The 23937-nt window shown below is 44.0% G+C and overlaps 1 protein-coding gene across 2 annotated transcripts in view; it reads right to left on the bottom strand.

Moving 5' to 3' along the window:
* The window catches only part of LOC147215640 (protocadherin-1-like), a 131293-nt gene that overhangs the window by 5831 nt on the left and 101525 nt on the right, over positions 1-23937 (bottom strand). For both annotated transcript variants that reach the window (XM_086139262.1, XM_086139263.1), the window contains one exon: positions 1-669. This exon is cut by the window's left edge and continues 5831 nt beyond it. In XM_086139262.1, coding sequence (XP_085995388.1) covers positions 254-669 — 416 coding nt within the window. In that variant the 3' untranslated portion in view covers positions 1-253. The remainder of the gene's footprint in view (positions 670-23937) is intronic.

Here is a 23937-nt window from a genome sequence, read left to right as displayed (position 1 = left end):
CATTGAATCGTGTGTCTCAGTGAGCCTCGATGCTTTTATAAAAGTTGTGTTTGTGTGTGCGTGTGTGTGTGTGTCGGGGGGGGGGCACAGCAGGCACAGGGGGCAGTGGTTGTGGTTGGTGGGTGTGTGTGTGTGTGTGTGGGGGGGGGGAGTCGGCGAGCAGCAGCAGCAGCGCGGCAGGGAAAGTGGGTGTTGTGGAAAGGGGAGGGGGGTTTAAGGTGGCGGGCCGTTTTAAGGTGGAGGGACGGCGCCCTCACAGGTAGATCTCCCTCTTGGAGGTCTGGCCGGTCGGGGTGGCGGCGGAGTGATATTCCGCCGCCTGGCTCAGCGGGATCTCCTCCAGCCCGCAGTCTTTACCGGACGGGTCGGCCCCCGCCGGGTAGGCACTGCTGTAGGGCGTCATGAAGCGCATGTTGGCCACCTTGGGGCCGCCGCCGACGCCGCCGCGATCCTCGGCGACCGGGGGCTTGGGGCTGCCGTTGGCCACGAGCTGCTCCTGGCCGTCCATCTCCTGGTAAGGCACGAAGGTGGAGAGCTTGGGGGCGCTCTTGGACGCCTTCCGGTTGGGCGACGGCTGGCCGGGCATCCAGCACGAGTCCGAGTGGCCGAACTCGGTGCACTCGCGCGTGCAGTTTCCCGTCATGGCCACGTCGGGGAGGGGCCTGAGATCTGCACACACAGGGGGGGGGAGAAGGTTAGGACCAGGAAGGAGGGTGAAGAGAAAAACCTCTTCTAGTTTTTATGTGCAAATGAGATGATGAGATGAGATGAGAACAACTTTATTTATCTCGAAGGAAATAAAGGGAGGAAATACAAAAAGGTGATCTGAGAAATGAAGCCGGCCTCGCTTTGTATACTAAGGTGAGGCATTGACTTTGAATGGGCGGAGAATAGGGGATGGACACACACACACACACACACACACACACACACACACACACACACACACACACACACACACACACACACACACACAGTTCGCAACGGGTGAATGGACAGCAATGTTTGATCCTCGTCAATCAAACACCGAACTTCCTGCATCCGAGGGAGGGCCATTACACATGCGTGCATGCACACACACACTCACCACACACTCACACAGACACACAGACACACACACACACACACACACACACAGACACATGTATACATATATTCCGACACATACAAACACAGACACATTCAAATTCAGACACATACACTAAGATAAACGCCCAGTAAGATATATACATGTGTACAAAAATGGACACACACACACACACACACACACACACACACACACACACACACACACACACACAGTTCAAGGCGGGTGAAAGGACAGCAATGTAAGATCCTCGTCAATCAAACACCCGAACTTCCTGCATCCAAGGGAGGGCCATTACACATACATGCATGCACACACACACTCACACAGACACACAGACACACACACACACACACAGACACATGTATACATATATTCCGACACATACAAACAAACACAGACACATTCAAATTCAGACACATACACTAAGATAAACGCACAATAAGATATATACATGTGTACAAAAATGGACACACACACACACACACACACACACACACACACACACACACACACACAAACACACACACACACAGAGTTCACGACGGGTGAAAGGACTGCAATGTTTGATCCTCGTCAATCAAACACCCGAACTTCCTGCATTGGAGGAAGGGTCATTACACATGCCTGCACACATACACACATACACACACACATGCACAGACATACACACATATACATATACTACGAAACATACAAACAAACAGACACGTTCAGATTCAGACACATACACTGCGATAAACGTACAGTCAGATATACACATGTGTACAAAAATGGACTTACACACACATATTTGATACACACACACACACACACTCTTACATACTGTCTCTGATTCACTTCATGATGGGTGAAAGGATAGCAACGTTTGATCCCCGTCAATCAAACACCCAAACTTCCTGCATCACAGGGAGCGTAAATCCACACCCGTGCGCATGCACGCTCACACACAAACACACACACACCAGGTGCACAGACACACACACATTCTCACATATACACAAAAACAGAAACACAGACTAGGACAAACATGCAATCACAAATAACATGCATACACACATGCAGATATACATGTGTACACGAATAGACACACACACACTTGGACATTTACATATACATATACATACATGTACATACACATGTACACTTGGACACACATACACACACACATACAAACAAACAAAGACACTTATAAACCCATATACATAAACACGCTTGCGCAAGTGAGCACATGTTCAGATACAGACACACACTTTGACACACACATACAAACAAACATACACACTCTTGAACACACATGCATACATATACACAGAAATGCTCAGATAAGCACTCACACAAACACAAACAATCAGACACACAGGCACACGTTCATATTCAGACACATAAGCACACACGCTATATAAACACACACACACACACACGGACATTTACATGAATGAAACTTTATTTAAAATCAAAACAAATGAAAGTTGTCCGTGCCCCCCCCCCGCAACCAGAGCGGGGGGGCAAGGTCAGTCTGGTTTGGAATTGCGGTGGCGGCGACGGTATGTGCTCGGCCGGGCGGCCATGTTTGTGCACGGGGGAGGAAAAGCGGGGCTGACGGGTGCAAAAGGTCACGGGTGCAGCAGAAATATCAGAGGCGTGCGGAAGCTAACCTTTTCCTCTGAGCGTGACATTAGATCACTCTTTGATACCGTGTGTGTGCGCGTGTGTGTGTGCAGGGGGGGTGTCAAAGGGGGTGTCAAAGGGTGTGTGTGTGTGGGGGGGGGGGGAGGAGGGGGCCATCACTGGAAACAGCACCTTTTACTTTTTTCCTAAAATGCCCTCGGCTTCATGCATAATTGAAATTCATTGCCTTTTTTTTTTTTTTTTTTTTTTTTTTTTTTTTTTGCGAAAGCAGCTTCGCTCGGCTTTTCTGCCTGTCGGTGTTTAATCCTGCCGAGTGCTGAGTCGTGGCCGCCTTTCTTCCCCCTCTCTTCCCCACCCGCCTCGCCTCCCTCCTCCCCCCCTCCCGCTCCGTTCGCTCTCACGGACGCCGGCTCAGAATCACCTCGGCGCAGAAAAGCGAGCCGTTTGCAAAAAAAAAAAAATAAAAAAAAAAAAAAATTGTGCTGCGACGCCGTGTCAGCAGGAAGCGGCGGCGGATGCAACAACAACAACAACAACAACAAGCCGGGGTATGAATCCGACACGCGTGACCTTTGACCCTTAGGGTTGAGGGTTCTACTTTTTGCATCAACCATAACTAAGAAGTTGACGCCCCCACCCACACCCACACCCACACACACACACACACACACACACACACACACACACACACACAGATACATAACGTGGCGCTCCTGGAGTTTCTCCTCTGTAGGGGTCTTATCTGCTATCTGGAGCGCCAGCTAACCCCCTGGCTCCGCCCCTCTCCTGCAGACCGCCGCCATGTTCCGGTCAAACTAATTAGATCTGGGACTGGGCAGGGCGTCTGGTGTGTGTGTGTGTGTGTGTATGTGTGCATCCGTGTGTGTGTGGACCGGGGGGGGGGGGGGGGGGGGGGACAGCAGGGGTGGAAATAATTTCCAGATGAATATCTCACATTTAAACACTGTCGACTTCGCCAAAGAGGCCCCCTTCTTCTCCCTCACCCCCTGCCATGCACTCCCGATACTTTACCCGCCGCACAGATATGCTGACGCCGTCCCCCCCTCCCGCACACACACACACCGCCGTGCCCCCCCCCCCCCCGCTCTCTGCTGCCCCGCTGATAAATGGAAGGGAGCGTACACAAAAGAGAAACTGTCCTTTTTCTGCCTCCGCTTGAAGTGTTAATGTGTTTAATTACTTTGAAGCTGCATTTGGTGCATGTGTGTGTGTGTGTGTGTGCGTGCGTGTGTGTGTGTGTGTGTTAAGGCTGCGGCGGGAGAGAAACCTTCAATTAATGCAGCTCCTCGCCCGATGACAATGGTTGCAGTTTATCTTCGGGCGACAATTGAGGAACGAGGAGGTGTAGGAGGAAGCGAGGAGCGACGTGCCCCCCCCTCCTCCCACCCACACACACACACACACACACACACACACACACACACACACACACACACACACACACACACACACACACACTAAGTCTCGTGGTCTTGAAACGTGACAGAATGTTGAAACAGCACATTTGATTCCTTTTGTACGCAGTTACATAGTTCAACATCCACGGGTTCACAGACGGCTCCAAACCGTCCGTCGGTACAAATGAGCGGGTTGGACGGTTGGACATCTCTTTGATTGACAGCTGGTCCGCCTGGGTTAAGCCCCGCCTCCCCCAGTGACTGTTTCCTGCCCCGAAACCCATCATTAAGCTTCCTCTCGGCTCGGCAGACTTTCCCTTCCCGTCCCCGGGGGGGGGGAGGCGAACGTCCGTCCGGGAAAATTCCTACTATTCGTCTTGACTCCTACCCCCCCCCCCCCCCCCCCCCACACCGTCCGTCTTCTTCCCCCTCTTCCTCCCCCCGTGTGACTCCGGGCGGCTCTAATTAAACTTGGGGCAGATTAGAACTTTGTCTTGTCTCCTTATTCAGGATTAAACAACTTATTACTTTTACAAAAATTAAATTAGCCGACAATTAATTAATAACAGAGAGGAAGAAACCAGGTCGAGGGGATATATATAGTGACATCATTGTGTGTGTGTGTGTGTGTGTGTGCGTGCGTGATGGAGAGAGATGTCATTTTTGCAATAATCTTATTGAAATATGTGTGAGTATGTGTTTGAGTGATTGTGAACGCATGAGTGCTTGTGTAGGTATTTGTGTGTGTGTGCATATGTGTGTGTGTGTGTGTGTGGGTGTTGAGGTATTTGTGAGTGTGTGTGTTTGTGTATTGAGTATGTTTGCATGACTATTATTTTTATCGTGCGTGTCAGTGTGTGTATGCGTGTGATGGAAAGAGAGATGTCATTTTTGCAACCTTTGACCTGGTGACCTTTGACCCAGGCCAGCTCTGACTGACCTCGGGCTGTTTGAGCTCCCTGCATCCTCGTTGCCATGGCAACAGAGGCGTCAGTCGCTAATGTCATAGCTCCAAAAGAGACCAGAATGGAATTTACCGGAATTTGCATCAAAACAACAGAAACAAAAGCTCAAAAAGAAATAAGTCTGAATCTTTGGATGGTGCAGGGAAAGTATAAATAAAAGTTATTTACCATGGAACTGAATCTAAATAAATAAATAAAAAAGAAATAACCACATAAATTCTATTTTAAAAAATTAAAATAAACAAGAATTTATAAATTTGCAGGAAAAAAAGAATTAATAAAAACAAATCATAAATAAAAATAAGAGGTCACGGAATTATTCACAAAAAATTGAGGATTAATGTAATTGTCAGAAAAAAAATTGATTAAACAAATGTCAAAAATATAAAATCCAAAAAATAAAAAAAAATGTTTAAAAATAATGGGGTCTTGCAGAGGTTGCGTGGTCAAAAAGAAGCCATGTGTTTGTACTCTGATGTTTCCATGGTGATGACACAGTCACAACATTTCCACACTTGTGAGCCTTATTTTGTTGAAACAGTCACTAATGCCGTGTCTCCAAAAGGCGCCGCCAAGGAAGTTATCGGAATTTAACTGAATTTACCTGAAATTCTTTGGAAGGCACAAGTAAAAGATATATAAAAAGGAATAAAAATAATAATAATAATAATAATTTAAGATAGTAAGAGGAAGAAGAAGAGGAAGACATTTGACTTCAAATTCAAACAGGAAAAAATCCACATTATACAAAATAAAAATCAAGAAATTCCCCGAAATAATGGACCGGGCTGCGTCGTCATAAAGAACCCGCATGTTCGCTCTGTGATGTTTCCACGGTGACGGCGCTGTCACATCACTTCCATGCCTGTCAGCCTTGTTTTCCCGAATCAAACAGTCGCTAATGTTGTAGCTCCAAAAGAGCCGCTGCCTCTTCAAGTTAGCTCGCTCATCAAACACGGCAGCGCTACGACTCCCCGACCCCCCCCCTTCTAGCCCCCCCCCACCCACCCCACCCCGCCTCCTGTAAATAACATCAACCGACAATAAAACAAAACCTCCAGAAACTTCTGAAAAAGGACAGAATTAGCGGGACGACAAGGAGGTGAAATAAATCCGCGGAGCAAAAAAGGGAAGAAACGCCGACCAGTCAATTATTAATAGAAGGAGCGCAGGGGCGTGCACGTGCACACACACACACACACACACACACACACACCCTGTGGAATCAGCCTACTACGGAGGAAAAATTCAATTATCCTACAAAAGTGAATAAAACGTGCAGCGTGGCGGCCCCGGGGCTCCTGCCGCCGCCGCCACCGCCGCCTCCCACGATGCATTTAGGGACCGGGTGGAGGGGCGGGGGGGTTAATGGGACATTAGGATCTGTTAACTCACACACTCTGTGTGTGTGTGTGTGTGTGTATGTGTGTATGTGTGTGTGTGTGCATCATCAATCACTTGTTATATTTACCATGCGTTCTAAGAACAGACTGCCAAAATAAAAGGCCCCTCGGATACAAACACACACACACACACACACACACACACACACACACACGCACTTTGCTGGCATGAAAAGGAAAACAAATTGATTTTCATTGACGATTAACTATTGACCGCATCCGGAAGAAATTGAATAAGAATGACAAATATATAAATTCGATTATCTCAGATTACGGCAACGCGCTCAATCAGACGCCGTAGCGAATTATGGTGTTTAAAACCTGGTTATTCATTTAGAAAAGTTGAAAATAATACAATAATGCTCAGAAATGACCTAATTCATCAATTAGTTCTGTTGCAGGAGGTGGAGAACCTGTTTTTTTTTGTTTTTTTTTTCTTCCCGATGCGTTTTCTGTCTGTCACTCTCCCTCCTGATCGTCTCGGCTCTTCCCCGTGTTGCTTCTGATCCACCGGCGCCGTCAACTGACGCTTCTTATGTTCGTCTCCGTGACGACAGATTGACGGCGACACACTTGACCGGCTGCTGAATGAGAAGGATGCGTGACAGGCAGCGGCGGCGACGGCGTGACGAGGCGTGCTGGCGACAGGCGGCGCTCTGATGTGTCGACTCCGCGGTGTCTCGGGGGAAAATGTTGTTATTGACGCCGGCAGAGACGTCAGTGTGCGTTTGTCACACGCGGGCGTGACGGCGGCGCCGCGGTTTAACCTGCACGTCAGGTGATGCCCGCCAAAATAATGGCGGGAAAAAACACTTAATATCACTGCCTCACCTCATACTTTGATTTCCATCAATGCAACAAGTTGTAACTTTATCTTGTGATTTAAATTTTTTTTTTCTTTTTCAATTTCATAAATTTATATATTCATGTTAAATATGATACGGTATTATTTAATATACCTGCAACGAGACACTTCGTGCCTGTGCTTGACGGACGTATTTATGTACTATTTTTGTGTCTGTCCTGTATAATCTCTTTTCTATTGTTTTATCTAATGTTTTCTGGTTCAAATTTTCTCAGTGGGGATCAATAAGCATTAACTAATCTCTAATATATTATAATATAATATAATATGATATATTTATGGAGGCCTATATAGGGTATTACCAATAATAAGAATAACGAATGAAAGTCCAATAATTGTTTTGTATAATTGTGTATTTCTTAAATTAAAAAATTCTAAACACTAATATATCTTTTGTTTGTTTATTTATCCATAAATTGTTTGATAGATAGCTCACAGCACTTTGGTTACTTGTAATATTACTTGTGTAATGGCAATGATCTAATTCAATAAATCCATTCTATTCTATTATATACACTATACTTTTATGATATCAAGGCATGTGGATTTTATGTCATAACAAATTAGTTATAAATAAGTAAAACAATAATAATATCAATTGTCTTATTATAACTAAATAATACTATGATATCATACTAGATAGATAGATAGATAGATAGATAGATAGATAGATAGATAGATAGATAGATAGATAGATAGATAGATAGATAGATAGATAGATAGATAGATAGATAGATAGATAGATAGATAGATAGATAGATAGATAGATAGATAGATAGATAGATAGATAGATAGATAGATAGATAGATAGATCATATTTACTTATAAATAGCATAGATTAATTTCAATCAGCTACTAAACTTAACTATACATTAAATGACGATACAAACATTGATTGTGTGATTGTGATTCTGACATTTAATATCTAGTCTATTTTGGTCATTGTTTGTTTATTTGTCTTGTACTTTTATATTTGACAATAAATTTAATCTAATATACAGTAGATGATTAGATTAAATCTAATCTCATCTGAACTGATCTAATGTATAATGTATAACAATGACATTTACAGGCAGGGACTGATATTATATTCATTGAAATGTTTTTAGGTAATTTTTTTCAGTTCCTTTTTTTCATTTTGACTCCTCATGATTGTAAAGACAACGTAAAGAAACACTTCCTGTCATCGACCCGTGCACTTCCTGTTAGTTCTGTCTAAAAAGATTTCCCCCATAATTCTAATCCCGGCGGAACCTGAAGGGAAAAAAGTCGCTTCATTAAAAAAGACGGAAAAAACCAACAAAAACTGGAACGCAGACGGAGGGTTTACTTTTTTCCTCTTGGAAAAACCCGCCAAAAAAAAAAAAAAAAAAAAAAAGAAAAAGCAGACGGGGGAACATAAAATATAAATCATAACCATCTGACGTTATTTTATGTTTCTGCATAAATTCAGACGAGATTTACATCAGAAAAAAAAAAAAAAAAAAAAAAAGGAACTTCCTCCTTCCTCAGCGTCCCGAACAGTCCTCTCAGATTGTCCTGAAAAAAAAGGGACAGGAAGTTCTACAGAGGGATTCTTTTGACGGGGATCCGCCACCGTCCCACGCCGTCTCGCAACATGGAGTGAAAAACTGGTTCAATGCCGGCACTCAGCTGTGAGGGAAGGGCCTGGGGGCGCCCACGCCTTCAGAAAGAAACCATCAGACATGTGGTGGCGGGGAGGGGGTGCGTTTAAGGACCCGGATATTATAAAAAAAAAAAATTTAATCACGTGATTTCCTCGCCGTCTGAGGACTTTCCCCCTGCCGTGGATGTTTCGTCATCGACGTTACCATGGCGACGCTGAGATCTATTCGACAAGGCGCTTCGGTCAGATGTTTCGACACGTGTCAGATTGTCTCTGACGCCGCGCCGACTGCTGAAATGTTTGCCTTTAAACCGTCACCGCTCTGCGATAATCTGGCGTCGAACGTGTTCATCTGACATCTGACGTGTTCGTTTCATTTCAATATGATGTCAAACATGTTAATCTGAAATCCATCGTGTTAATCTGACGTCCAATGCGTCGATCTGATTTCTAAAGTGCGTTAGAATCTGACATCTCATGTGTAAACCTGATGTCTAATGTATTAATTTGAATTATGGCTCATTAATCTGGCATCAAACATATTAATCCGACAGGTAATTTGTTAATCCGACGTCTACTATTTCAAATTGAAGCAAGACGTGTAAAGATGACGTCAAACATGCTAACCTGGCATCTGACATATTAATGTATGATGTGTTTATCAGACATCTGACGTGTTCATTTCATTTGAAGAATAACATTTCAATATGATGTCAAACATGTTAATCTGAAATCCATCGTATTAATCTGACTTTGAATGCATCAATCTGATTTCTAAAGTGCGTTAGAATCTGATATCTCATGTGTAGACCTGATGTCTAATGTATTAATTTGAATTATGGCTCGTTAATCTGGCATCAAGCATATTAATCCGACGGGTAATTTGTTAATCCGACGTCTACTATTTCAAATTGAAGCAAGACGTGTTAAGATGACGTCAAACATGCAAACCTGACATCTGACATATTAATGTATGACGTGTTAATCAGACATTTAATGTGTTAATCTGATGTCTAACGTATGAATTTGAAGTTTAACATGAAAAATTAATCTGACGTCTAGCAATTTAATCTAACTTCTAATATGTTGACAAACACATCTGACAATCTGAAATTGAAGGCGTTAATCTGATGTCAAAAGTTCTAATCTGACGTCTAATGTATGTATTTGGAGTTTGACATGATATTTTGACGTTTGAAAAATTAATCTGATATCAAGTGTTAATCTGACGTCTAATATTCTAATTTGAAATATGACGTTAATCTGACGTCAAACCTGCTAATGCAACGTTTAACCTTTTCTGATGTTCCACAATCCTTCCCCCGCCTTTAAATCCACGTATTTCTTAAATCGCTGTCGCCAAGATGCTTTACACCCACCAACAAATTGGCGCCCACCGATGCGGCGTGAATCACCCGTAATCCCGTCTGATGACGCGGGTCACCCCAGGGCTCCGGCTCGTCTCCGGCGGGTTTGGGCACCTCGATACGTCGCCTAACCAAATGAAAGCCCCTTTATTTGTGACAGTGTGAGGGGTCGGAACCCCCGAATGGCGCCCTGATTGCATGCGATCGGCTTTAGGTCTGGGAACGGCGGCGGCGCCGACGGTGGCGGGCGCAGCCTTGATGAGCGAAAGAAGGGAATAATAAAAAACCCATCATGTTTTTTTCTTTTTTTTTTTCCCTGGAATAAAACCAACAGGATGACAGTTGGCTCCACTTTGACTCCACGCTTTGATGCTTTTATTCATTAAATGACAGAAAATAATACAAAAAAGGGGGAGGGAAGGGCGGCGGCGGCGGTGGCGTGGGGGGCGGGTGGGGTGGCGCACGCTAAAAAGCATTTCAATTTAACCTCCAAATGGCTGCAGAGCGGAAGCCGAGAACCGACAATGACAAGCGGGAGCGAGTTTGTTTTCTATTTCTTTTGTCCTTTTATCGGTACTTTTATGTGATCCCTTTCTTTATTTGTTCGTTTGTTTCTCTGCCTTTCCCCGGTCGCCGCCGCCCTCCTCCTTCGCTTTCCAGCTTCTCCCTCCTTCTGTTGTTTCCACGTTAGCATCACATGTTACACATGTTAGCACGTTAGCATCCAACGCTCCTGGCTTGCTTGTTTGACAATACAGTGGAACTACTGTTAAAGTCTCCTTGTTGTTGCAAGCGGGCTTGAATTTCTTCACTTGTTTCTCCCCACATCCGGGAGGCTTCTTGGGTTCTAGAACCTTGACTATCAAGTGCACCAACGACCCCGGATCTGATTTTTTTGGATCTTTTTTGCTTTGTGCCCCTTTGTGCTTGGAGCCCTGATGTGAGCGTGGTGAGCGTTTGACACCGACGCGGCCGCCGCCGTCCGTGAAGTTGCGTTAAAAGTAGTCGGGGAGCCCCGAGAAAATCATGTAAAAATACGATGTGTGTGTTACATATGCTGATGGAAAGCATCATGTCTGAGAAGGAAGGAGGAGACGTCTATGGGGATTTGGTGCGGCAGGCGGAAGAAATGTCAAAGGACGAGGCGTCGGAAGAGTCATTCAAAGCCTTTTGGGGACGGTTTAACGGTTTTAAAAAGAAAAACGGCATTGACGCTGTCAATAAATTAAGTTTAGCTATGGAGAAATTTAGCAACACATTGTTGGATTAAGTGTGTATCCAGTTGAATTAAGGAAAGAACACCAAATGAAAAATTCCCCAACCTTCTCCACCGCTGCTGGCGTCTTTGTCCAATCTTCAAGGTAAATACACTTAATAAAACCAGTTTATATCTTTACATTCTCTTCTATTACGTATTATTGATTTTCAAATGTTGTTTGATATCTATGGAGGACATTTTTCCTTATCTAAAAGCAGGTAACAAAACAAGGGTGTCTGGAATGGATTCATAGTGTTTCCATCCATATCAATGGGGAAATTTAATTTGATATGCAAACAAATTGAGCTATAAGTTTGGTCACGGAACAGTAAACTCATACATCGAGGTATTACTGTAATATGGCCAGTGGCCACAGACGACAACAGTAACTAAATTTCAACAATGTAACTGCAATGTAACTTCGAAGACTTGAGGCACCAGTTAGCTTGAGTTCACAAGCATGCTAAGTCAGAAAATAGCATTTTTGCTATTCGTTAGCTCCCGAGGGTTGCTTCGACAGAAAGTGCATGCTAATTTTCAATGAAGTGACTTCTCCATTCGCTCGTGACAAAAAATTGAACTTTGTTCAGTTAGCTTGAGATTGGACCGAGCCATCACACACAAGTAAAGTTGGCTGAGGAGAAAAACTGGCTTGTTAGCCAAAAACTTGTTAGCTTTGGACAGAACACCTATTATTTAGTGTTTGACAACAGCACAAGAGAGCTATGCTAGGTCTGAAAATTGCTTTGGGGCTATTTAACAGCTTTTTGCATCAGAAAGAAAGAAATTAATGAAAAATAGATCACCCAGGAGGTTTGTTTTGTTTTTTTTTTCCTTCCGAGCAGGAACACAAATGTCATGTCGTGATGGACGATGAGGATGAAGGGAAGAAGAAAGGGAAGGAAAGAGGGAAGGAAGAAAGGTAGGGCCAACGTGACCGAGGGGGAGAAAAGACAAATGAGTGAGAGACTCTCGAGACGAGTGTTGGAATAATTGCTTCAGGCTACAGCTGACTTTATAACACATGCACACACACACACACATACGCTCACACACACACACATTTTGCTGCAGTCCCTCTACGTGTCTCTCGGCTACCAGGTGTCAAAGGTTGACAAAATGCCCGAAGCCAAACCTGAACAAAAGTTCAAATATGTATATACATTTTTATAGACCTGTGTTTGTGTGTGTGTGTGTTAGTATCTTTGTTTGGGCCCCAAATTGTCACTTCACTCGACTGGTGACGTCCATTGTGTTTGTAATGGCCGCATGGGCGATCACACAGCCATTCTGAGGTCAAATTCAAGCAGAATTCTAGGTGTTAATATCAGGCGTGAAACATTCCTGGAGCCGGTTCACGTTTGATATTCTATATCGGAATCAAATCAGAAAAACTTTCTTTGTCCCCGAGGCTCAATTAGGGATCGACATTGTGAATATCAAGGTTTAGAAAAAAAAAAAAAAGAAGAATATATGTATACATATGTAAATTACTATATAATATTGTGCAAAATTGTGGTTACGTTAACATAATCACTGCAAAGGTTAACTTTCACACCTGGCGTTACAGCCAGTGACGTGCAGTCAGTAGAGGCAGGGGGAGGCCGGGCTTCACCTGCCATCATGGAAAGAAAAAATGCAAAATGAAAAAAAAAAAATTGAATGGTTATATTTATTCAGTGATTTGTACTGTAAAGTTATTTGCCATGTAGCTTAACCATTTTAGTTGTTTTTTTTCAAAATCGCTAAAAACAATTCATATTTATCGTCCAGCATAGATTGCGCAATGATTCTGCTAAATGTGCTGACATGCTATGCACTGAGACAGTAGTGCTGTCACTATTAAAAAATATATAATGCTTTATAATGCTTTATATAATGCTATAATATATGAGCTAAATTTCCATTGTTTAGCTGATGTTTCTACAACTGTAACGTGTTTCTCGGGTTTCTCATAAAACGACTGCGAAGAGACATTAAGTGAGGCACGCAGTGACGGTGCCTCATCCTTCTTACTACCCGGCTACAGAATAATAGAACTAGCAAACGCAAGCTACAGTAAACAGTTAGCAAGTCAAGTGCAGCCATCCAGCTATTTTTTCCAGATCTCATCGGGCTGTATAGCCCACAAACGGTGAGGGATGAATGTAAATCTCCTGGGCAGCTTCTCAACTTTTTTGGCCCAAAAGGATCACATTCAAACTGCTCCTGAGCCGACAAAGGTGCTCCGGCCGGTGGTCACCGATCCGGCTACGACGGGATCGGTGGAGCGGTCATTCTCGGCACCGAAAAGACTCAAAACATACAGTCGGAACAGGACCGATCAAGGACGACTGTCTTCACTGGAAGTGATTTCCATTGAGACAGAGAGACTTTTAAAACTGAAGAATCAAACGGAAGACTTCAACAAGAAAGTTATTGATGCTTCAGAAGGAGCGGCGCATGGACTTTATTTATAAGTAAAGGCAAGAGATAATAACTTTGTTTTTTTAAATGTGCTTTTTTTCTATGCTACACTTTGTATATGTAAATAATGCTGATATTATATTTTAAACAAAATACGTCAACTGCTGCCAATAAAATGGTAAATAAAAATGGTCTGATTGCGATGACATCAGTGCCTCACTAGCCATGAGCCTCACCGCACGTCACTGGTTACAGCACATACAAAATAGTAATGGTTGTACTAGAAGTAGCAGTAGAAGTAGTGGTTGCTCCTGTTATACATTCGGAACACACTTTGCTTTCCCGATTTTTATTTTCAGATTCACACTTGCACACGAGCACGTTTCACACCAGTCAGAACAAGCAGAAGTAGTTGCAAAATATATGATGCTAGCTGCTAGCATCATATATTTTGATGCAAACACTCACAATCGGTGTTTCTCATTAAGGTTTTTCATATCTGGCCTTTCACATCTGCCAGTTTCCTTGGGACAAATTCACACCTCGTGTCCGTGCGCTGACAGTTTGTGACACAGGTAAAACTTTCTGATGATAGCATGTTATCCGTGCCGTTGACGCGTTCACACTTTGTGTCGGTGGCTTTGCACTTGACGTCAACACCTGTAATAAAAGTGTTAATATCAAGGTGTGAAACAGGGGTGGTGACATCTGTGCGACGCACATGTTTCACACAAAGCAATCAAAGATGCGCGCATCTCTGGAGGCAAAGCGGCGCGGCATGGAAACGGTTCCGGTGATTGGCTGAAATGTGAACAATATGGAGGACAGAAGGAGGGAGAGGACGCAACATCTTCATCACTCTCACTCTCTCCACTGATGCAGACCATCTGTACGGATGCTGCTCAGTGGACGACCTGGCAGGCCACTGCTGTGTGTGTTTGTGTGTGTGTGTGTGTGTTTGTGTGTGTTTGTGTGTGTGTGTTAGATGGAGGTTTGCCAGATCAATAGGCATCAGGAGCCCCAGTGACTTGTGGGATAGATCAGCACGACACAAGTGCTGGTGATTGTGATAGCATACCCACACACACACACACACACACACACACACACACACACACACACACACACACGTAGACACGCACGCACTCTACTTCTGCATTCACTAGGCATGTTGCTGTTGGGTCAAAGGACAGGAGTGGCCCAATATTAGCTTTATGTGTGTGTGTGTGTGTGTGTGTGTGTGTGTGTGTGTGTGTGTGTTCATGATGCGTATCTGTGTTTTATTTTTACCTTTGTGTGCTTGTGTGGGTGTTTGCGGATGTTGGTATGAGTGAGAGTCCATGCTTGTGTAAGTCTGTGATTGTGTACAGGTGTGTGTGTGTGTGTCAGAGTGTATAGGCATAGCGATGTGATTGTTTGTGTGTGTGTTTGAGTCGGGGATTGTATATGTTATGGGGCATCAGGCCATCATGGCTGCCGCTCCCTCTGCCTAACCCTTGGAAGACGCTTGGCTTTCCTGATGATTTATTCAAAGACTACCTCCCAAATTTATTTTAAACGTATTTATAGATATATTTTTGTTGCTCTTCCTCCATTTAAATTACTGTGTTCAAATAAAAGAGAAAAATGAGGGGAAATCAGTTTTCCCCATCAACAAACTTTGGATTTTGTAATATTTACCAAGGATTTTTTTTAGGGACAAAATGTATCTAACATCTGTCAACATTTATTTAGGGTCAATGTTTATTTTTAGCTTGTTCCTTGTTTTATGGAATTTATTTGCCAGGTTTATCTGCAGAGCAAGTGTCAGACGGAGTCACTGACTGGAACTAGAAATGTAAATTCCCAATGACCATTCCTGATTTTTGAGTGATGGAGTTTATAACACACTCAACTAAGCTTAATGACCATGTTTTTTTTTTTTTTTAAATCCTTCGGAAGCTGTGTCAACCACCTGGTGAATGAGCTGGAGCCTGGCAGCAAAGGACACACACATTAACCAGAACCAAAGCTGAGGGCGGGTGGGTGATGGCAGTTGTTAGAAAGCCAAAGAATCATTTGAGGCTAAGCATAGGTTTTCAAGTGGTGTGTGTGTGTGTGTGTGTATGTGTGTGTGTGGGAGGGTGAGAACGTCCTCATACAGATAGATGTGGAAGTATTTATGCGTGTATCTGTGTTGTGTTTCTGTGTGAAGGTCCTCACAACAACAGATTGTTAGGTATGATTTCTTTCACTTGTGTATGTAAAAGTCCACACCGAAAAAGATGGACAGGAATATGTGTGTGTGTGTGTGTGTGTGTGTGTGTGTGTGTGTGTGTGTGTGTGTGTGAAAGAGTTAAGGTCCTCACAGAACGAAACAGAAAGGTATTTATGTGTGAGTTTCTGTGTATTTGCGTATGAAAGTCCTCACAAAGATTGGTGGACAGGTATGTGCATTTGTTTGTGTGCGTGCGTGACTGCGTGCATGAGTGTGTGTGTGTGTTTGTGCATGTGTGTGTGTGCAAGCAGCGGCTCATTGGGATGCAGGGCGAAGAGTTTGGCATCTCATGGAGAGCGACACCATATGTTCTCTACGCGCGCTCACACGCACGCACGCACGCACGCACACACACACACACACACACACACACACACATTGGGGGGATGTTGTCAAAACTGTAAAGCTTCTTAAATCTCCGCTTGTTGCTTTAATGTTGCTACAGCGCTCCTGAAAAAGAATCACAACTGGGACAAAGACGGAAATGTTGGTTCCTACATGATGTCATAAATCACATGACCTGTGAAAACAGCGTGCAAAGCCGCCGCGTGCTGCACGCCGTTTCCCCGCTCAGAAAAGCTCAGAGCGAACAGGAACGACAGTTGGAGTCTCGGGGAGAGGAAAAGATGAATGAAAAAAGGAGAAGTAAACAGAGTTCCAGGTGAAGAAACACCTGGACGCCGCCGCCATCATCAGGTTCCGTTGAGCGGGTTGATAAACAGGAGCGGCGGCGGCAGACGGTCGAAACCCCCCCGCGTCTGCAGGTTTAATGTTCCGGCCCGGACCTTCTGTACGCCATTAAAGTTCATGGCTCGTCAGGTGTGTGTGTGTGTGTGTGTGTGTGTGTGTGTCGTCTGCTTCTTCTTCTGCGCTGGAAAAGCAGAAAGGTATCTCTGAAAGGTACCAGATGATCCAGCGAGGAAAAAAAAAACACGTTTAAAACTCTAAAAAGTTTGCGGTGTATTTTTTTCTTCTGGTTCCTTCAAGAAGAACATGAGCTGCAATGGAGGATCTTCAGAATGTCTGATGCTTCTGCTTCTTCTTCTCCGGTGGAACGCACAAGGACCTCGGCCCATGTGTTTGGCACTGGAGATTGTTCAGATCTACACATCTATGGTTCTGTCCAATGGTTCCCCTAGTGGTTCTTCATAGTTCTCCCCATGACACGATGCATGGTTCTATCAAAGGGTTTCTCCCATGGCTCTTCATCTTTCTATCCAATGGTTTCTCCCATGGTTCCACCCCTGACTCCACTCATGGTGCAACCCATGGTTTTACCTGTGGTTCTAACTGGGGTTTCATTAGTGGTTCTCCATGGTTCTTCCTATGACACAATGTATGGCTCTACTCAATGATCTCTCCCATGGTTCTCCATGTTTCTATCCAATGGTTCCTCCCGTAGTTCTCCATGGTTGCACCCATGACACTACTCATGGTTCCGTCCATGTCTCTATCCAATGGTTTCTCCCATGGTTCTTCATCTTTCTATCCGATGGTTCCTCCCATGTCTCTATGCAATGGTTCCTCCCCGACTCCACTCATGGTGCAACCCATGGTTCTAACTGGGGTTTTACTAGTGGTTCTCCATGGTTGTACGCATGACACTATGTATGGTTCTACCAAATGGTCTTTCCCATGGTTCTCCATGTCTTTATCCAATGGTTCGGCCCTGTGGTTCTCCATGGTTCTACCCATGACACTATGTATGGTTCTACCCGATGGTTCTCCATGTTTCTATCCGATGATTACTCTAGTGGTTCTCCATGACACTACTCGTGGTTCCATCCATGTCTCTGTCCATGTCTCTTCTCCAAGATTCTATCCAATGGTCGCTTCCATGGTTCTCCATGTATCTACGCAGTGGATTCTTCCATGGTTCCATCATCCTTTTAAAATCATGTTCTCTTCCTCTCTTGATGACTCCGATCTTGTCTTGTCGGTGTGAAGGTTCTGCGGCGCCTCCGAAAGACGAGCGATGACGAGGTCTGGTGGCGCGGGGGGCTGGAGAAACATGGCGGGTGATGCCCCGTTGCCCCCGGTGACGGCGAAAAACAAGTCGCCGTGACTCCCGGAGGTCAGGCAGCCGCGCGGACGATTGACTCCAACATTTGGCAATGTAACAAAAACACACACACACACACACACACACACACACACACACACACACACACACACACACACACAAGGACACCTGTGAGGAAGTGAAGCCAAGCAGAAAATGCGATGCAGGTTTGTCCCTCCGCAACCTTCCTTTCACTCATTTGGATGCGTTGTCCTTATTTAGACTCCAACGCCGACATGTATCTCCGCATCTCACACACACACACACACACACACACACACACACACACCGACGTTGCAGTGCATTTCATGCTCTACATAGACCGTGGTGGTTACTGGAAATGGAGGAACACCTCCTCGTTTAGCAACGCGCCCCGTCTCCGCGTCTCGTTTCCACTCGGCCCCGGAGTGCGTCTTATCTCCGGCGAGATGAGCGGGATAAAGACGCCTCTTATCTCGCCGTCGCCGCCGCCGCTGCGTGGATGAGGAGCCGCGATGCACGCCACCGCGCTCTCGGGCCGGGGGAAAGTGAACAAATAGGGCTGATAGCAGCTAAATCTAATACTGCCCCGGGGCACATTATACCCAAAATGCAATGTGGCAGATGATCACTGAGCTTCGAACAGAAGCTGCGAGGAAGCAGGAAGAGAGAATCAACCGAGGAGGGTGTGTGTGTGTGTGTGTGTGTGTGTGTGTGTGTGTGTTTCACTACATGTCACTATGACCAGGCGTATGTGTGTGTGCATTCTGTATTTACACATTTGTTTGTCTGTGTGTACATGCTGTGTGCATGTGTGTCCATGCTGTGTGTGTCTGTCTGCGCATGCTGTGTGTGTCGGTCTGCGTATACATGCTGTGTGTGTGCATGCTGCGTTTGAACGTGTGTGTGTGTTTTCTTCTAATCTGTTTATTCTACAGATCATCCGGCATGAGGGTCAGTTCGGTGGAGCTTCGGCTCCAAACCATCGGACAAACATGATTTCCGAGCCTCAGGCTCTGATTGGTCCTTCAGCTTCCTAGTTCTGAGGTCACTTCCTGATTCGCCAGCATTTTCTGAGACACTCAAGGTAAAAAAAATATTTCCCCCCAAAATGAGCAGATGCTCTGTCTGAAACATCAATTATCTACAAGATTGTCTCATCAAATTAGAATATTGTGATAAAGTTCTTTATCTTCTGTAATGCAATTAAAAAAAAACAAAAATTACTTTTTCATGATATTCTAATATTTTGAGATAGGATTTTTGAGTTTTCTTTAGATGTAAGCTATAATCAGTATTATTAAAATAATAAAAGGCTTGCAATATTTCAGTTGATTTGTAATGTATGACATTTTTGTTTGGTAATTGCATTACAGAAGATAAATAACTTTATCACAATTCTAATTTTCTGAGACAGTCCTGCACACGTTTTTTTGCGCGCAGGATCGGAGGGCAGAGCCAATCACAGCCGGCTTTGGGGTGGAGGCGGGGCTTAACCAGAGGTAGTCAGCTGTCAATCACAGACACCAAAACAAGAAACTACTGACTGTTTTAGGACAGTGGGAGGAAGATGAGGAACCTGGGGAGAACCCAGAAACAATAAGGAAAAAAAAAATGAAATCCAAAAGTAGCAGAGGAAAAAAATCTGAGTACAAAAAATAAATAAAGTAAGAAAAACGGTTGAACGAAACACAACAGGTAGGTGGATGTGTGTCATTGATCATTAGTTATATGATGAAAAGACTGCACGGTAAATTCATTCCCCCTTGGTAACAATGAACGAAGCCGTGCCGGCGGCCATGTTGGTTGAGGGCAGCTCCCCGCCGCCGCTGCCGCTTTCCGTCTCATTTCAAACAAAGGCCGCCAGTCACAGTCCCGCCCACGCCATCCGCACAGCGAGCAGACGGGCGCCGGCTCTGAACCAGATGTTCGGGCGGCGCCGACAGCGAGCTCGCCACTTGCGCACGGAGACGGCAGGCGGGGCCCACGCTGGCGAGCGGCGCTGGGTCATTAGGAGTCACCTCAGCGCTCGTTAGACACGGAGATTCACGCCTCGCCGTTTGATTTTTTTTTTTTATCTGACCTTCCCGCTTGCAGGATGGAGCCGGCAGCCGCAAATTAACACGATTAGAGCCAATAACTGTGTGTGTGTGTCTGCCGGTGTGTGTTTAAGACACCATTAGCAATAAATAGATGGAAATTCTGAAGTTTAAAAACCTAAACAAACGTTCCTGTAAAAAAACAAAGCTGAGAATAATTGTTTTCTCTGCCTTTCTTACTCCGTCCTCATATGAGGACTTTTTAATAGGAAGTAAATACATTTCATAGGAGTGAATGGGTGAACAGCTCTATAGCACATTTGAATAAAAGATTGAATAGTGGTACGTTTCTACATGTTGTGTAAATGCTTGTCTGTATATAATGTGTAAATAGAGAGCGAAGAGTTGTACATTATATGTCATCTGAATGAGCGAATGGTTTTTAAATGAGCGAATGGTTGCATCAACATTATTTGCGAATGAAAGAGTGAATTTTGTCTCTATATGATATTTTCTCCCTTACTCTCGTCTGATTTGACAACAATAGCTTCTCCCTTCTCCCGCCTCCTTCCCTCAGCGCTGCCACCTTCAGGGAAGTCAACCCACAAATAATTCCAAGGAATTAATTACTTTTTTTTTTTTTGTTTTAATGTCTCTAAATGCGTCGATTAAAGGGCGGAGCGGCGTCCTCGTCCGCTAATTGAGGAAATGGAAGGGAGGGGAAATGGGTGAAACGGCGAGGGCGGGGTGACAGAGGGCGGCGAGGACAAAGCATGAAGGGCCCCTTCATGTTTATGACACGGTAGTGACTGAATTATAGGCACCTCCTGGTAATTAATGTGTTATTACCTTCCCCTGGTGGCACCCCGGGGGGGGGGGGGGGGGGGGGCTTCCAGTGACTTCCTGTTTCCATCAAAACGAGGCGTTTATGGTCGAACTTAAACTGTAGGATTTATCATAATCGTCCTCCATCTGCAATGCCGGCAAAGTGAGGTGGGAAAACACTTTGACTTATTTTAATTTCAAACTTTTTTTTGTGTGTGTGTGTGTGTGTGTGTGTGTGTGTGTGTGTGTGTGTGAGAGAGAGAGAGAAAGAGCGTTTCTATATGTTTTGCATGTGCTTAAATAGCTTTTTAGCATTTTTTAAAATTGTGTTTGTGTTTTTAAATGTGTGTTTCCAGAGAAATATGTGCATGTCAGTATGCAAGCGTGTGTTTATTAATTTTTCCTAACAAGTTTTCAAGTGTGTGTGTGTGTGTGTTTGTGTGAGTGTTTGAATCTGAGCTTACATACACGTGTGTAAATGTGTTTATGGAAGTGTGTATATAAGTACATTCATGTAAAGTCCAAAATTTTATAAAAACCAAAATGTTTTTTTATCATTTGTGTGTGTGCACATAAGCACGTGTTGAAATGTGCAGTTACATAAACATGTATACGGACTTGTATTCATGTGTGTGTATTCATACATTTCTTTGAATCAAAACTTTTGATTTAATCGAATTTCATAAAATCAAAACCATTACCATTTACCATTTGTGTGTGTGTATATTTTCATTTTCCTTTATATACACATACTGTATGTGTGTGTGTGTATGCATGTGTGTGTGTGTATTAATATTTCCCTACCATTGTGCACATTTATGTGGGTGTTTAAATACAATTGTTTATGTACGTGCATGCATGTGTGCCAATTCAAATTGTGTGTGTGTGTGTACAAGTGTGTGTTTGTGTGGGTGTCTACATGAGCATTTACACACATATGTGTGTCTGTGTACATGCCAAATTTTAAACAAAATATTTTAGCGTGTGTGTGTGTGTGTTTGAGTGTTTGAATCTCATTATTTTAGGTTAAGTTTAATCAGAAACATAAAAAGACTGAAGTTTTTGATTCATTATTCAGCTCTCTACCCCCCCCCCCAACACACAGACACACACACTCTCACACACACACACACACACACACACACTCCCCCCGTGCTGCGTTCAGGAGATAACCGCTCGGCTCCACACTCTAATTCTTTTGCATGGCAGATTAGAAAAAAGGCCAAAGAGAATAAAAACAATCCTCCAGAAGAAGAAGATGGCGCTTTCTCTCGCCTCCGAAAGGAAACCTGACTCCTGGCAGGAGGACCAGGAGGCCCACGTCACAACCAGGAGGAAGAGGAGGAGGAGGAGGAGGAGAGGATGGAGAAAGAAAATTAAAAACGAGCAGTAGATGGTGAAGAAGTAGTAGGAGAAGAATGAGGATGAGAAGCAGGAGGAGGAGTGGAGGAAAAAGGAGGACAAAGGAGAAGGGGATGAGAAAATGGAGGAGTGAAAAGAAAATTGAGGAGGAGAGCTACAAGGAAGGGAAGCAAAAGGGAGAGGATAGGAAGGGGAAGAATGAAAAGAAAAACGGTGAGGAGGAGGAGAAGAGGATGGAGGAGAAACAGGTAGGGGTGGAGGAAGAGAGGAAGAAGAACAAGGAGGAGGAGAAGGGGAAGAAAAAGGTGGAAAAGAAGAAACAAGTGAAGGAGGAGAAGGAAAAGAAGAAAAGGGGGAGGAGGAAGACGAGTGTCTGCACTTGTGTCCCTTCATCAATTTATTCATTTATTCATTCATTCACTCATTCTTTCATTCATTCATTCATTCCCGACATCCCTTATACCTGCAGCCGGAGTCTCGGGGAGGAGGGTCACCCTGGACCAATCACAGGGCTGCATATAGAGACATTGATTATCAATTTAGAATCACTTATTATTTGAATTTTAAGTTATCTAACCTTTTTTTTTCCTGTGTGTGTGTGTGTGTGTTCCAATGCACATATAATATGTGTGTGTTTGTATGTGATTTAATAGCTTGTTACCCCATTGTTTTCATATTGTGTGTGTGTTAAAATGTGTTTACAGAGAAATATGTATGCGGGTGTATGTATCATTATTTCTCCGTCAATTTTTTTCAAGTGTGCGTATTTTGTGTGGGTGATTGAATGTGTGTTTATATACACATGCGTGCATATGTTTTGGGTAATATTTTGCATCACATTAACCTCATATCTCTTCCCGAATCCTGGGGCTCTCTCATTGGTCAGTCTCCCAGGGGGGCGGGGTTTTGATCTTGCCACTATTTTAGTTCCTTTTATGAATATTAAAGCTATCAATCAGCTATCACCGACAATGCTACTGTTGTTAGCATCAGTATAAGTCTCATTTCTATCCTGGTCGAGGCAGAAGGTAAAGAAGCTAAAAAGCTAAAAATGACCTAAAAATGTCCAATGGCTGACCAGAAAAGTTTAGTGGCGTCTCAGCTGAGAGGCCGTGTCGCCCCTGGAGACGGAGCCGCGCTCTCGCTCTGGTTGCCGGTGACGACAAGGACAATTACGAGGCGTCTCTGAGTGTAAACAACCTGCAGATGGAGTTCGTCCCCGAGGGAGTACGAGCAACACCACCACCTCGATACTACTTATTACTGTGATAATGATAATACTTCATCTGTTCACCCAAATAAATCTCTTTTTGAGGAAAATGTAATTCTAGAAAAAGAACACATTGTATGGAGAATTCAATAGAATAGAATAGAATTTTAAAACC

The sequence above is a fragment of the Fistularia commersonii genome, chromosome 31 (assembly GCF_037954325.1).
Source record: "Fistularia commersonii isolate RoL2024-O1a breed Wild chromosome 31, RoL_Fcom_v1.0, whole genome shotgun sequence".
In the NCBI taxonomy this organism is placed as follows: domain Eukaryota; kingdom Metazoa; phylum Chordata; class Actinopteri; order Syngnathiformes; family Fistulariidae; genus Fistularia; species Fistularia commersonii.
The sequence above is the reverse complement of the archived record's forward strand: the minus strand, read 5'-3'. Positions and strand labels throughout refer to the sequence as shown.